At 38.2% G+C, this 14,538-nt stretch overlaps 1 protein-coding gene across 1 annotated transcript in view; it reads right to left on the bottom strand.

Annotated features, from left to right (window-relative positions):
* The window catches only part of LOC137604705 (receptor tyrosine-protein kinase erbB-4-like), a 271,599-nt gene that overhangs the window by 35,350 nt on the left and 221,711 nt on the right, over positions 1-14,538 (bottom strand). Inside the window, exons 17-21 of the mRNA XM_068328679.1 lie at positions 11,303-11,347; positions 9,037-9,169; positions 6,653-6,775; positions 5,070-5,168; positions 895-1,080 (exon numbers count right to left, since the gene is read on the bottom strand). Coding sequence (XP_068184780.1) covers positions 895-1,080; positions 5,070-5,168; positions 6,653-6,775; positions 9,037-9,169; positions 11,303-11,347 — 586 coding nt within the window. The remainder of the gene's footprint in view (positions 1-894; positions 1,081-5,069; positions 5,169-6,652; positions 6,776-9,036; positions 9,170-11,302; positions 11,348-14,538) is intronic.

Raw genomic sequence — 14,538 nt, 5'->3', positions numbered from 1 at the left:
GATGGTTTAATATTTTCTCATACCAATTCACTGGAGTACGACCTTCTTCCAAAAATGGCAACAGAAATATTTGTCTAAGATATTAAATCAGGGACTTCAGCGATTGCTGAGTCATTTTCACTCTACTTCTGTTCGCTTTGTAAAGCAAAAAAATAGCATTTCTTTTTCCTATGGCAGTTCCTTCAGACCTCTAACAAATTCAGTATGCCTGACGAACACACGATACACTGTTATATTTTCAATTATAAACAACATGAATTACAATTTTGTGTTGCTTACAGGTGAGTGGTCATTACTATGTACTGTCACCTACATTTCTGACAACTTGGTTAAAACGTATCACAAAGTATCCTCAACCTGAAACATTGAGATCACCATGTTCAACATTTCACACACAGAAGTCAAGCAAGGCTTTAAATCATAGTCTTTACAGGTATTTTATAAGTTAAAAAAGGGAGAATGAGAAATTTCATTATTATTATTTATGAAGCACAGGGTATGTAGTGAAAATAACAATAGAACTTTTTCATTTTAAGAAAGAAAAGCTGACATGATGAGACATTCTGAAAGTGTCAAACGTCAATAACTAACTTGGGTAAGATAACTTGTAAAAAAATATTGTGCTAGTTATAGTACTATCCACAAACACTATGTTGTGTTTTCATAGCGTGCTAGAGAAAAAGCTCAGTGATCAAGTAGAATTACTTCAGAAAATTGTTGTAACAGAAGAAGTGTAGAAAATTCAGACAGACTTTAACAATAATAAAAAACAAGCCTTTACTAATCCTCCAACCCACCAAACCACTACGTGCATAACTGAGTATCTATCAACTCATCAAACCAACGAAGACACAGGAGGGAAAAGAACTGACTAGAAACATGTTCCATCCTTACCTTGGCAATCTGGACACACCAATTAAGCAACAGTTGGGATCCAATGTTGTCCTTGTGCTCATGCACGTAGTCGAGCAGGCACCCGTGGGGCATCAGTTGTGTAACCAGCTGGATGGTGGGACTGAGGCAGACGCCCAGCAGGCGGACCAAGTGGGGGTGCTCCACGCTGGCCATGATGAGGGCCTCCTGAATGAGACAAAAAACACACACACACTCATGCATGTGTTTGAAAGAGGTGAATAATAGATGATGACATTTGAAATGGTGTTTCAACACATTCTGGTCACCTCAGGCATCGTCCAACTCTGATTATAATGCTGGCTTGTATTTATTTCTCTTCTAATAGTTGTCAGTGTGCTATTGTTATGTCATTATTTGGATCAAGCTGTACATGGAATCTTGTGATCACATAGTTACACATCTATATTGCCAGATAGAATAATATCCCTTCAAACCAAGCTATTCATGTAAATTAGGTCATTACTTAGCTCAGTCCACTGGGTCTTGTTCTGGGTACCCAAGGGTGGCCGGTTCGAGAGACACGTGGACCAAAACGTTTGGAATATGGACTGTCGATTAGAGAGGTGCCAATTCACCTCCTGAGCACTGCTGAGGTGCTCTTGAGCAAGATACCATCCCCCAACAACAAGTTGCTCATTGGGTCGCAACGCTATTTAGCTGCATGTCGCTCTAACGCCACCCTCTCACTATTTGCATGCCTACGTGTGTGTGTGTGTGTGTGAGAGAGAGAGAGAGAGAGAGAGAGAGAGAGAGAGAGAGAGAGAGAGAGAGAGAGAGAGAGAGAGAGAGAGAGAGAGAGAGAGAGAGAGAGAGAGAGAGAGAGAGAGAGAGAGAGAGAGTACAGGGGCCTGTACATACATAAATGTGTGTAAAAATAGAATATAGAAAATAATTTCCGTATGGGAATTAACAAAGTATTTTTCTTCTTCCTCACTCACGGTCTAAACAGAATCAATATGTTCAATTTTTTGACATTACAGTTTGAATAAATAGAAAATAAATAGTACCTTTAGTAGATCTACCTACAGGATGTGTTTCTCTTCCTGCTCTAGAAAATGCAGTCTATCTACATGTAGACATCATATTTACAGTATGGTTGTGCTGAAATGGATAGTCAGGTATGCTTGTTAGTGTCACAAGATAAATGGCAGAGCAAACAAATAAAGACTCCATACACTGGCAAGAGTGTTCATCATGCTTACAAGTGTAGACTAAGCTGTCAAAGGCCATACAGTCAAAAGACTTATTCTGTTTCAGGCTGAGATTTCACTTGAAGTGAACAACAAGGTTACGCTTTGTCTAAAACAACTACAACATCAAAGTGACGACTCTTCTCAAGACACCAACAGCAGAGTCTTTTGTAGCAAGCTAAAAGGTAGTAAATGCACTGAGATGAGATAGCTACAAGTCAGTGTTTGTAGAATGTCTGTGGAAGTTTGCTATAAAATTATGTTCAAAAGAGGACAAAAGCTTGGTAGTGATGTATTTATTCTGTTATGTAAACACTTTATGTATTTTATTTATTATGCAACCAATTAGCAATTGTGATTGTTGCATACAAAAATGCATAAAGTATTATTTAACTGATGAAGAAATGCAACCAGAGACATCTCATTTATGTACGCCACTAAATTGTGTGCATGTGTGTGTATGTAGGAATTTTTGATTAATTCATTATGAATGTGAACTTCTCTCCTGGTGTTTTGCATATGGGTCCTAACCCCACACATGACAAAGATGTTTGCTTTATTGGATTGCTGCTCATGTGCGCAAAGGATACAATTATGTTGTGTGTCAGCAAAAGTTGTATCAAACTCATTTTGATTTGCTTGAATCCAAAGGAAAATTTAAAATTCTAACTGAAATATAAAATTAAATTGTTTTTCTTTCATGAATAACTGATGTTTGTTCATTCATGTAGTAGTAGATATGTCTCCTGTGGTCACCTTTTGGATGTATGGACTTGAGTTTGCATTCAGTTAACATTTCTTTTCATAAGATCACAACAGTCATTTGCTCATAATGTGCCTATTTTACAGTTTGTTGAGAAAGTGTTAAGATCCTCAGTAATTTTTTTGCTGAGAAATAACAAACACATTTTAAATTTTTCTCCAAAAAAAATGAAATGTTCTTCATAAATGTTAAACAGTTTACATGTTTTCGATCACTAAAATAGATGTCTGCAATTTTCTCCTCTGACTCATACTCTCGTGAAAAAAAAACACTAATGAAAAGAAAAGAACATATTCTTTTTCATTCACAAGGGAAAACAGCATTGCAGGTTCCAAGGACAGGCCACAAGGATTTATCCTACTTCAGTGAGGAGGATAAAGGCAAAAGAGCCTTGAGAGTTAATTATAATTAAATGCAGACGCAAACACTAACTTGATCCTAATCTTGCTTGATACAGCATTGGCATCTTGTTACATTTCAATTCTTGTTTGTAAAGTAAGATTTAGGTCAGGTAAGGAGAAAACCCCACCACCACACGCACGCACGCACGCACGCATGCACGCACGCACGCACACACACACACACACACACACACACACACACACACACACACACATGCGTGTGTGTGGGATCAATTCTTGGTGACATTCTTCAAACAGTCAGTGGTCAGTTGCCACAGTGTGGTCTTCAAGAAAAGGTCAGGAACATTTTCCCAGTCAGGATGTGAATGGTTTACAATAATGAATGACAATCTTCTGTGACTACTGATGTTCCCCAATGCAGAGTCTGAGCCTTCAGCTGCTCAGCCCTCAATAATTATAGCACTGGGACTGGGTGAAGTAAGGTGGCAGTGGTAAATAAGGTGAAAAAGAAATTATTAATATGAGGGAAAAACAAACTAGATAAAAACAAACATGAACAAATGTTCTCTGCATTTGTGTAATGCCACAATTATCATTAATTTTAGTTTTAGCTTATCTCACTGCTCCCTCACTACCCAATTATGTTTTCAGTTATGCAACAGATTTCCATCCGTAATGCAATCTGATTTGTACACACCGCCTCTATACTTCAAAAAAGAAGAAAATGCTAATGGAAAAGCTGTACTTATCCACAAAGAGACTGAACCCTCAGTCACAAAAAAGTACGACTTTATTTTTGTTGTCTTAATTTCACTCATGAGGGTATCCATACCTTTAGAAATGACATGTAGATCAAGATGCATACACACAAGCACGCACGCACGCACGTACACACACACACACACACACACACACACACACACACACACACACACACACACACACACACACAGACAGGCATCTCTCTTTCTCTATCTCACTCTACGTATAATAATTTATTTTACTTATGATACGTTGTTCTTTTATTTCAGATGTCTGATTCTCTCATGATCAGACAAGCCCCCAAAACACATGGAGAATTTAAATTTAACACATGCGAGTCGTTGATCAGTGATTAAAACAAAAATAACAGTCCAAAAACTCTTTGCCTTTGACTGTCAAACTGAATGTAAAACATGGGTGCAACTGGGATGCGTTCTGTGTGTGTGTGTGTGTGTGTGTGTGTGTGTGTGTGTGTGTGTGTGTGTGTGTGTGTGTGTGTCTGTGTCTGCCTGGGCGTGTTGATGGGGGTTATTTCATCTGCATTGCATCATCATAGGGATATAATTCTGTCTTCTTTTTTTTCCCTTCTCCTTTTGAAATGAGCTGAGCTTGGAGTATTTTATAAATGGGTCCTTGTCCACTGTACTTGGAACATGTGGTGTGTGTGTGTGTGTGTGTGTGTGTGTGTGTGTGTGTGTGTGTGTGTGTGTGTGTGTGTGCGCGCGCACATGCCTCCAATGGGCCCCTGGTGTACAAAATTAGTTTTAATTAGCTTCATTTCACCAGGGGAGATGATGAGTAGTTGTACTTTCTTTGAAATATGACTAAGACATGGTTTCAGCCCTCTGGTTGCTGTTAGAGATGTTTACATCATGACCCTAACATTGCATAGTGACAATGTGATCATTGAAGGTTTTATTTGGACATACCTGGACAAACGCACCCTGAAATGCTTCATATTACATAAACTTAACTTCTGAAGGTAAGCTCATTTTTGTAAAGCTATTGTCAGGATTTATCAAAAAAATGATGGAAAACATTTTTTTTTTTAAACTTTCCAGTTTTTAAGATACTCACGTCCATGAATTCCACATTTGCCTTGGGTCCCGTGGCTTCATTTAGGATTTTAATGGCTACAGGAATCTTCACCTTTTCACCCTCTGGCACCCAAATGCCCTACAGAAATAAGCATAAAAACAGTTAACATCTCATTGTACTAAATAGAATGGCACAAAAACCCAACTCAACAACATTTATATAAAAGAGGACTGATTACACTGACAGTCCGTCTTCATTGATGATGTTTCTTGTATTTGATTTTTTCAAGCTTTCTTAATAATCATCTTACACAGGGTGTTGTGCATGCTGCATGATTAAAGGTCATTTTGCTCTTCAAAACTTCTTAATCATTTTGAAGAGCATAATTTCAGGTGATATTAGAGTGAATCTGCAGCTATCAAAGTACTCTAAGCACTGATAAAGAGGAGGAACTGCGCAGTATCTTAGTTCCATCCTGATCTAACTTCATTTCCAGTGACAGAAATTCTACGACAACGACTTTAACTTCAATGTGATGCCTCCTTTGCAAACACTGTCCATTTATGGGTGTTGATGGTTATTATTCAGCAGATTGAAGTGCTTTTTCTGTTTGCTTTTTAAACTTACTTCTTAGGACAGAAGCAGTTTTATCAGCACTTCTGTATTACTGCAGTATTTCTTAGCTGTTTTACCACATTCAGAAATATCCCCAATTCCCTGGACATACAAAACAGAAATTCTCCAAATTTCCAAAATATGTTTTAGTTCGTTTTAATTTAGCTGCTTAATTCCAGATTACTAAACTGTTTGTGCTGACAAGAATACACTGTGCTGCAGCGCAAACATTTAATAGTGAGGTAAGTAAGCAGCTTTGCAAACTATGCATTCACTCTCACTGCTGTGTGAGCTTGAACAAAAAGTACCACACGAGAAGAAGGGCAATGTCAGCTTTTGTTTTCTATACAATAAACTGATTTGCAGAAAGTAAAGTCACTCTGTCACTGGTTGGAGTTACTCAGTTACACAGGTAGCTTCACATTGAAAATGCTTCAAACTTCAAAATTAACATGCAACATCCTTTCAAATAAAATAAATATATAGAAATAAATGGCAATAACCAGAACTAGACTGATCAACAGCTACGGTATTAAAAGCAAAATTTATATATACTACAGCCAAGTATTTTTTTTACAAATAAGGTAACTGTTCAGATTTCTGGAATCGACTGAAATTTGTCCTAATCATCTCAGCTTTTAAGAGGAAAAAAAAAAAAAAGAACGGATGTCCCAAAACAGACAGGTGACACACAAGGAACCAGTGAGGAAAATTAATGCCAGCCATATTATTCTCTGATTCTTTCTGAAAAATCACCATGTTGGCAACAAAAACCTCACAACCCCTCACTTCAATGTAGTCCAAAGGGTTTTTGTTATTACTGATTCTTTTCATCCCACCTCTAGCCTTGCATCCCATTTCTTTTCATTAAGGATATAATTTTTTTTTCTTCCTGGTCTTCCTCTTCCTCAATCATGATGTCACATCATGATTGCAAATTAATTTAGCAAATGAAATATGTTGGTCAGGGCCAAATTGAAACAAAAGCAAACAGTTAGATGTTTTACCTTGTAAACAGTTCCAAAGGCCCCAGAACCGAGGATCTTTACCCTTTTTAGTTCCGTCTCTTTCAGGATGCGAAGCTGGGCCTGATTAGGTGCTGTTCCACTGGGTGTTAAAGGTTCCACCAGCTAAGGACACATGCAGGAGACAAATAAGTCATGAAGTTGTTGGTAATTATTGCAACGTAACCACATAAGACCCTTAAGAGATTTTTTTTTTTTACATAGGCCCTCAGGCGAGTTTTTTAAGTGAGAGAATCCTGTTTTAAGATCTTTCAATTCAACATTTACTTCATGTAATTAAACTTTATTTGTAACCCTATGATGGAATTTGTTTGACTATAGCTCGTCTTAATTTGTAACTGCTGAAAATGAAAGTGAAAGTGGGATAATGAGATGGTTTTCCTAAAATTACATATCCAAAGCCTGCATTGTCATTACCATTTCAATATCACAATGAGAAATGGCAATAGGTAAACAGGAGAGAGAGACGGTGGAGGAAGAGTGAAATGCAGAGGCGGGGGTGGTGGATAATTGTGAGCCTGAAAAGGAGTTGACACTTTTGTTGTCTCATTACGGCTCAAGTGGAGGAATGAACAGATTTAATAGCAGGAGAGGGAGAAACATTATATGAGGGGAGGGACGAAGGAAAATGTGGAGTGGAGGAGAAACAGTGGCAGAAACAACAAACACTAGACAGAGACGGAAAAGTGAGGAGCTGAATTAGCACAAGGATGCAAAAGCACTAGAGAGAAGAGAGCAATATAAGGAGAGTTAGGGAAAGAGCGGAAATACAGGGGGGTGGGGGTGTTGAGGCAGGAAGACACAGAGAGGGAGAGAGTGTAAATCAGTCTGACTGGTTAGGAGCTTCTGTCCCTCTGGCTTGGGGTTACCATTTGATTAAAAAGAGTCATTCTTCATTCAAATAGAATAATAAATCAGTCTCTACAGGGTGGAAATGGGAGGGGAGGGACCCACACACAAACAGACAAACATACACAACACAATAAAGTCTCAAAATTATCCATCCATACAGCCAACACTGCTTGATGCTTCTCCAGTGTTCAGGGATCTGTCCAAGATGTCATCTGTTAAAGCTGAAATCCAGCCACACACTTTGTTCTCACCAAAACTCTATACTGACTTTAGGAAAGTCACTACATAGATTGCATGAATAATGCTTTATCTTAATATGTTCTGAAAGGTTACAATAAATTCACCGACTTAAATTCCCCACATATAAAAAGCATACTTGTATGTATTTTTACCTGATATACCACTGTAGTAAAAGATTGCAGTTCCTTGTCAATTTGTTCCTTTGTGAAAAGAGTTTTTGCTATTTAATTTTCTTTTAATTTAAAATTAAATTGAATAAGTTTTAGAAGTGCAGTTCAATTTTAAAATTGAGAGGTTAACAACTATAATATTTTCCAAGTAATGACAGTTTTGATTAAAAAAAAAAAGATTAATTAATCAGCTAATATCATCCTAACTGATACTCTTCTGGATAAAAGTTGCTGTGAAAATGAGTAATCAGTTACTTCATCAGAAGGATATCCACATAATGTGAAATTCAAAGCAATTCACGTATTTTTATAAATATGGGACTTCACATTCAACTCGACATGATCAATAAAAATATATATTTATTATATATATAATACAATTTAATACCCTTTCACCTCATCCTACTTCGCAGCATATTATATCTTCAGATAAATGACTACAGACATCATCCTAATAAAGTAATTTAGATTCCCTCATAAGTGACACAAGAGAGCTACTTTTTTTAAAATTATGTAACATGTCAGCAAATATGATATTTGTATGCTCTGAAGAGCCACAAAGCAATGAAACCAGGTGCATCAGGATAGAGTCTTGTTTTAACACAGAGGAAGAATGCTTCTCCTCTTCTAATGCCACAGTTTATCATTTCATAGGTGTCCTCTCCTGCAAACCATGGCAAAGTCAATATCTAAGCCTCAATTTAAGGCAATTTCTTCATCTCTGTAGTTAATGTGTGAAGACATGATTTGTTTGTTTTGATTTTCTGTCTTAAATCCTGTGCTGTGTATGTGTGTAAGTGCACAAACACACCAACACACATCCCATTACACCATAAGCCCAAAGCAGGCATAAGCACACAAAAAATGTGATCATAGATATATTAACATCTGCAGTTGTTTCTGGTGTTTTCATTTTGTTCTCTTCAAACATTGAGGGGTTTTTAGAGATTCTTCTTAAAGACTGTCAGTTATATTCAAGATGTCTACAATATTAAAGGTTTTAAGTGCATGAGCTGCAGCTGATTTCTTAAAACCAGGATCAATCATGCTACATTTGGTCTTACATTCTTCTTACAGCATTATCTTTCAGTACTATAGGCTCACCTCTGTCTCCAGGAAGCGACGGAGGGCTCTCTTCTTCTTGATATTCTTCCGGCGCACAGACACCGCTATGCTGAGCACCATGATCACCACCATGAAGAGGCCACCGATTATCCCTGCTGCGATCAGAGGGGTTCTGAAGACAAGAAAGCAGAGGGGGCAAAGAAGGAGGAAAATAAGTAGATGATGAAGACAAGAGAGGATGCAAGGATTGAGAAAATACCCAGGACAACAGAAATACTGAGGGGAGTTGGGGTCAGGGCAAACAAGTTAAGTAGGTTATATAAGAGTAGTCACGTACTTTAATTTGGTTAGGAGCAGGGAGGATGAGAATAATAAGATAGAAGTTAGCATGTTTATCCAATTAAGTTAAAAAAAAATGCTTATGTGGGTCATCCTTTAAAAATCTCCCACCTTTTTTCTACTAAGGTTCATTTGAGAACAAGTACTCATCCATGGCATATCATTAAAATCGAGACTGAGATCAAAAACAAGAAAATAATCAAAGTGAATTCTTAGCAATGTGCTGTCACTGTCACTTGAAAAAAAACAAAAACAAAAAGCAACTCCTTAATAATTTTCCTGATATTCTCCCCAAGTGGTCTGTAGAATTAGTTCAAAAATGAAAGAAGAGAAGGGTTGGGTTGGCAGCATATTGGCCCACCTCCCCTGTTCCTTTTATTTATTTGTTGCACCAATGAAAATATCCTCATTTGGTCAGGCATTCAAGACTGTTCATCAAATCCTGGAAGGATAAACTCCATAAAATCTTTTCTCAGTTGGCTTCATGGAAAGTGTAAAAGACACTATTTTTAGTGATTGTAATGTGTGATAGTAGTGTGCTAACTACAGACACTATGGGGTCACATCGATGATGTGCTACATGACCTGATGTCACAGCGGCATTGCGACCCTTTTACGTATAATGCATTATACACGCTTCGTGTACATGCTCTTTCTGACTGAAATCATCTGACTGATCAGATGAAACAAAGGTATACAAAAATAAACTCAAGACACACGGTTTTAAAGAGCACCATTAAATCCATCTTTGTGTGTGACCGGTGATGCGTTTGACCAAATTCAATCCAATGTTTCCCCATCATTACATACATCTGAATCTTAAAAGGGTTGAACATGAAGGGAATCAGGGAATGGGATGATAATATCAGGGAGTGCTGATATTTTTGAATTGCATGGAAAAACAGGACCAACATGGAATGGATTAGACAAGGTATTGTCAATTTCAGCAGACTTATTATTACATAAGTGACAGGAAGTAATTAATCCAGTTTAATCAGATATCAAGACAATCCCCGCACAAGATGTATGTTAATGCCAGGAGAAAAGATCTCATTTGAAAGCTTAGTGTAATCACATTTCTGATAAGCCATTTTTTGGTCATGCAATGCCTCTGACAGGTAAAAGATTTGTTAGATGTACGACACTTCAGAGGAGGCAGCTAAGCCTGGGTTTATCCATGCCTCTACTGCTGTATCCTTGCCACAGCTATCTACAATCTGATAATAGCTGATCTGTTTGCCGGGTCAGCTGATAGCTATATTACTCATTTGGCTCCAGCCCCTTCATCCTGTTGGCAGTCTAAAATACTATTTCAGAAGTGAAAGTTGAAATCTGGGAAGTTCTCCAGAAGGCATGATAATTATCTTTGAAATTCTAGGTAACCTCTTCGGTATATATTGTCCTCGGTAAAACATTTTGAACACTGAACATTGATCAGTGAAGCTGGGTAGTTAGGTCTATTCCATCAGTGGGTCCATCTATGTCCTATGCTGACCCTGCACTTCTGAGTACTGCTGGATTGTTTGTATGACTTAGTTTTTGGCTGTCTCACTGTCCTAGAGGTGTCCAGATCCATCAGTATATCAATGTCGGGTTATCACTTTGCCTCATCCTGTTCTTTTAGTTCAATCCTAAAGATAAACAACCCAAACATTTTTGTGACATTTGATGCCAAATTGTTTCTGGCAAGAAATTAATTTGGTTTAAATTGCAACATTTTGCCCTATCCGTTATCTAAAGTGCTATCAGCTTACCAAGAACCAAGTTTCTCTCTCTCTCTCTGTCTCTCTCTGTCTCTCTCTCTCTCTCTGTCTCTGTCTTTGACAGATGCACCAAAACACATTAAAGATATTGCCAGAGATTTTGAGCCTTAGAGGTACTCATTAATCATTGACCTTACTTTTGTTGTTGTGTGTGCAGAAAGCATGTGCTTATATGTTAAGAGTCTAAAGATAATCCACAGTACCTGTCCATCCAGCCAATGCAGTCTTGCAATCTTGGTCCAATGCACCTATAATCAGTATAAAAATTCAGAACAATCATTCGGAACTCCATTCATTTTTATACATTGCTTTCTGAGAAAAATAAGAACTTTTAACAGATAAATAAAGCAAGTAATGGTTTTAATTAGAGATGAGCAAGTACACCACTGTCTATCTGTTCAACCAACTAAATCATCTGTATCCGTATCTGTACCTGGAATGGGTGGGGTTTAAACCGGAAGTGGGTGTGGTTGACGGGAAATGGGTGGGGCTTCAATTGGTACATAATTTTAAGTCTGAAATTGATATGGATGGATCAGAACATATTTTTTAGGAACTCAGAATATGAATGACTATTTACACAACAGCCTCATAATTGAGATTCAATGCTTTTGATTACAATAGTAAAGGAATCCTTCACAGGACAAGTTTTTTATGAACTCAGTTTTCAGCTCTATCTGGTCAAATGCACCGTAAATGTGCAATAAAACAAAACAATAAACAAGTTCACCAAGTAACCTTAAATAGACCGAAATAGAGACAAGCTGAAGAAAACAAAAGAAGAACAACTTGAGCTACAGTGAAACCATGCACTGACAGATCAGCCAGTGTCTGTGTTTGTGTGCGAGAGTGGGGCAGCGACAGCTCTGGCTGCGGTGATGTGTGTCTGTTGGCAGGGGCGGGCGCTGTGTGTAACTGGCCAATCACAGAGCATGATGACAGTCAGTTCTGAGGATTTTCCTTCAGCTATGCCAGCTGGGATAGGCTCCGAGTGGATGAACGAGCACAAGTTTTGAAGAGTTTTACTAACATCGTGCTCATACTCATCAAAACTGCTTTATCCGTATTGGATACTCATCTGAAATAAATACCAGGCTCAACCCTAGTTTTAACAAAGCCTTTTCAGCAAAAAAATTTGTTCGTCATGTGGTCCTTCACTGTTAAACTTTCTTTCACAAACTTGCTACGCTTTCACCATCCCATTTACACAAGACTTGATGAATTAAATAGGATGGATTGTATAAATGACTTGCTCTTCTCTATACTACATACTTATATTAAAGATCAGTCACTGTCACCGAGTTTATGTAAATGGGCATGTTTCCTGTGGTTGTACAGAAACTTGTAATCTATTCTGAAAAGCATATGACTTCACATCAGATCATGGATCAACACTGATTACTGGAGGTGTTACATACAAGTTCACTGTGACCGAGTGGATTTACAGATTGTATCTGTCATCAAATCATATCAATATAGATTTTGTTGTGTTTTATTGCTTCTAATTGAATTTTACCTAGGGAAAAGGTAAACACATTCACAAAAACCTTGTGTTTCCTGTATTTGGGTGTCAGTCCTAATCACATTAAAACATTTGTCAGACTCTGTTAAGGGTTGTTGTTGCTCAGGGTTTTTCTGTTCTATTGTTCTACGTTCACTTATTGGTACTTTACTTTTAATAGCTGGTTTGCAGCCATGAGTAGGTACTTCAACACTGACCTGAACTCTGAACTCAAATATTGCTACCTCAAATTGTCTTATTTTGAAAAGGGACAGATTACAAAGCTAAATTACGGTACAATACAAAGGGTTTTCAAAGATCACTGTAGAGTTAACGTAAAATGAATGTTGAATTATTCTCTTGCTTTCATTGTTTCTCTCTTCTGGCTCATTTTCTGATTTTGCTTGTCAATCTATGTTCCTTCAAGTAGGTCAGTCGCAATTTTGTTTGCTGTACATGAAGATCGAAAGGATAATGTGTGCTTGTCAGTCACTCTTCATAGGAAAGCCAAATGCACTTACAGACTGAAAAGAAGACTCAGTGAGTACTCCATCACTGCAGAAAATAGCGTAGTTTGTCGATATATTGTCAATTACAGATCTAGTTGGTGAACTACAGTGGTCTATGGGCTCATTAGCGCGATGATAATGTAATAAAAGGCCAGCCAAGCTAGCACAATGAGTCGTATATGTTCTCTGTACTAACTTTTGTCTAATTAAAGACTCTGCACACTCTCTTTTGAGGTACAGCAAGTCCAGCTGAGGATAATTATCTTTTTATGTATAGTGAAACGAAGCTAAGGGCAGCACGGTGGCGCAGTATGAAGGGTCTAAAGGTTTAATTCTTATCTGTGCAAGTTGATATGTTCTCCCTATGTGTCTGAGTGGGCTCCCTCCAGGTTATCCAGCTCCCTCCAAGAACCTAAAACATGTAACAGAGGGGAATTGGTTGCGGTAAAATTGTCCGTAGGTGTGAGCGTGAGCATCCAGACTCTGATTAGAAAAGACCATTTGCCCAATCAGATGTTGGTACAGGCAGGCAAAGTTAACGTGACCTGTGTTTATGGGGACAGCAATATTTATCCAACTGCTGAAAGACCTATTCAGATAGATGGGCAAGAGTACATTCTCACTGTTGGTGTGGTAGCAAAATTACCCTATACCATAGTCTTGGGAAGAGATTTGCCAATACTCTATGAGTTGTTAAATCATTACCAGTATCCTGATAGTACTAGTCTCACACATGGCATTTCTGACAGCCACCAGAAAGCAATGGTAGTCACTAGGTCCCAACGATTACATTTAAGTCCAGTGTGGGAGGAGCTACCATTTGCTGGGGAGGTGGCAAATGAGAGTAAGGGTAGGAAAACCTGCCGACAGAGATGTCAAGATAAGGTGCATGGAAGTAAGATAGAATTCCACCCGACATTACCAGAAATAGGTTCTCATCTTTTGCCAAATGACATCAGCATATTACAGAGACAGGATGACACACTCAAGAAACTATTTGAGAAGAGTGTGGATGAGTCTACAAAGGCTTCTGTCCTTGACAAGGAAATGTTTGTTATTAAGGGACAGATTTTGTACAGACGCACCAGTTTAGGTGATCATTTGGTGGTACCAAAAGGTTTGAGACCCACAGTGTTGCACCTGGGACACTAAATTCCCTGGTCAGGACACTTGAGTCAGACAAAAACTTATCCTGCACTGCTGCACGATTTTATTGGCCATAAATGTACCTTGGAGTAACAGACTACTGTAAAACGAGTGCAGAATGCCAACAGACCGCTCCGAGAAAGCAAGGTGACAGGGCCCCTTTAATACCAATGCCAGTGATAAATGAGCTCTATTTACGTATTGCTATAGATGTTGTGGGTCCCTTAGAACGGAGTTCATCCGGCCACCGATACTTCCTAGTTATAGGAGATTATGCCACTAA

This window comes from Antennarius striatus, chromosome 12 (genome assembly GCF_040054535.1).
Source record: "Antennarius striatus isolate MH-2024 chromosome 12, ASM4005453v1, whole genome shotgun sequence".
In the NCBI taxonomy this organism is placed as follows: Eukaryota; Metazoa; Chordata; class Actinopteri; order Lophiiformes; family Antennariidae; genus Antennarius; species Antennarius striatus.
The sequence above is the reverse complement of the archived record's forward strand: the minus strand, read 5'-3'. Positions and strand labels throughout refer to the sequence as shown.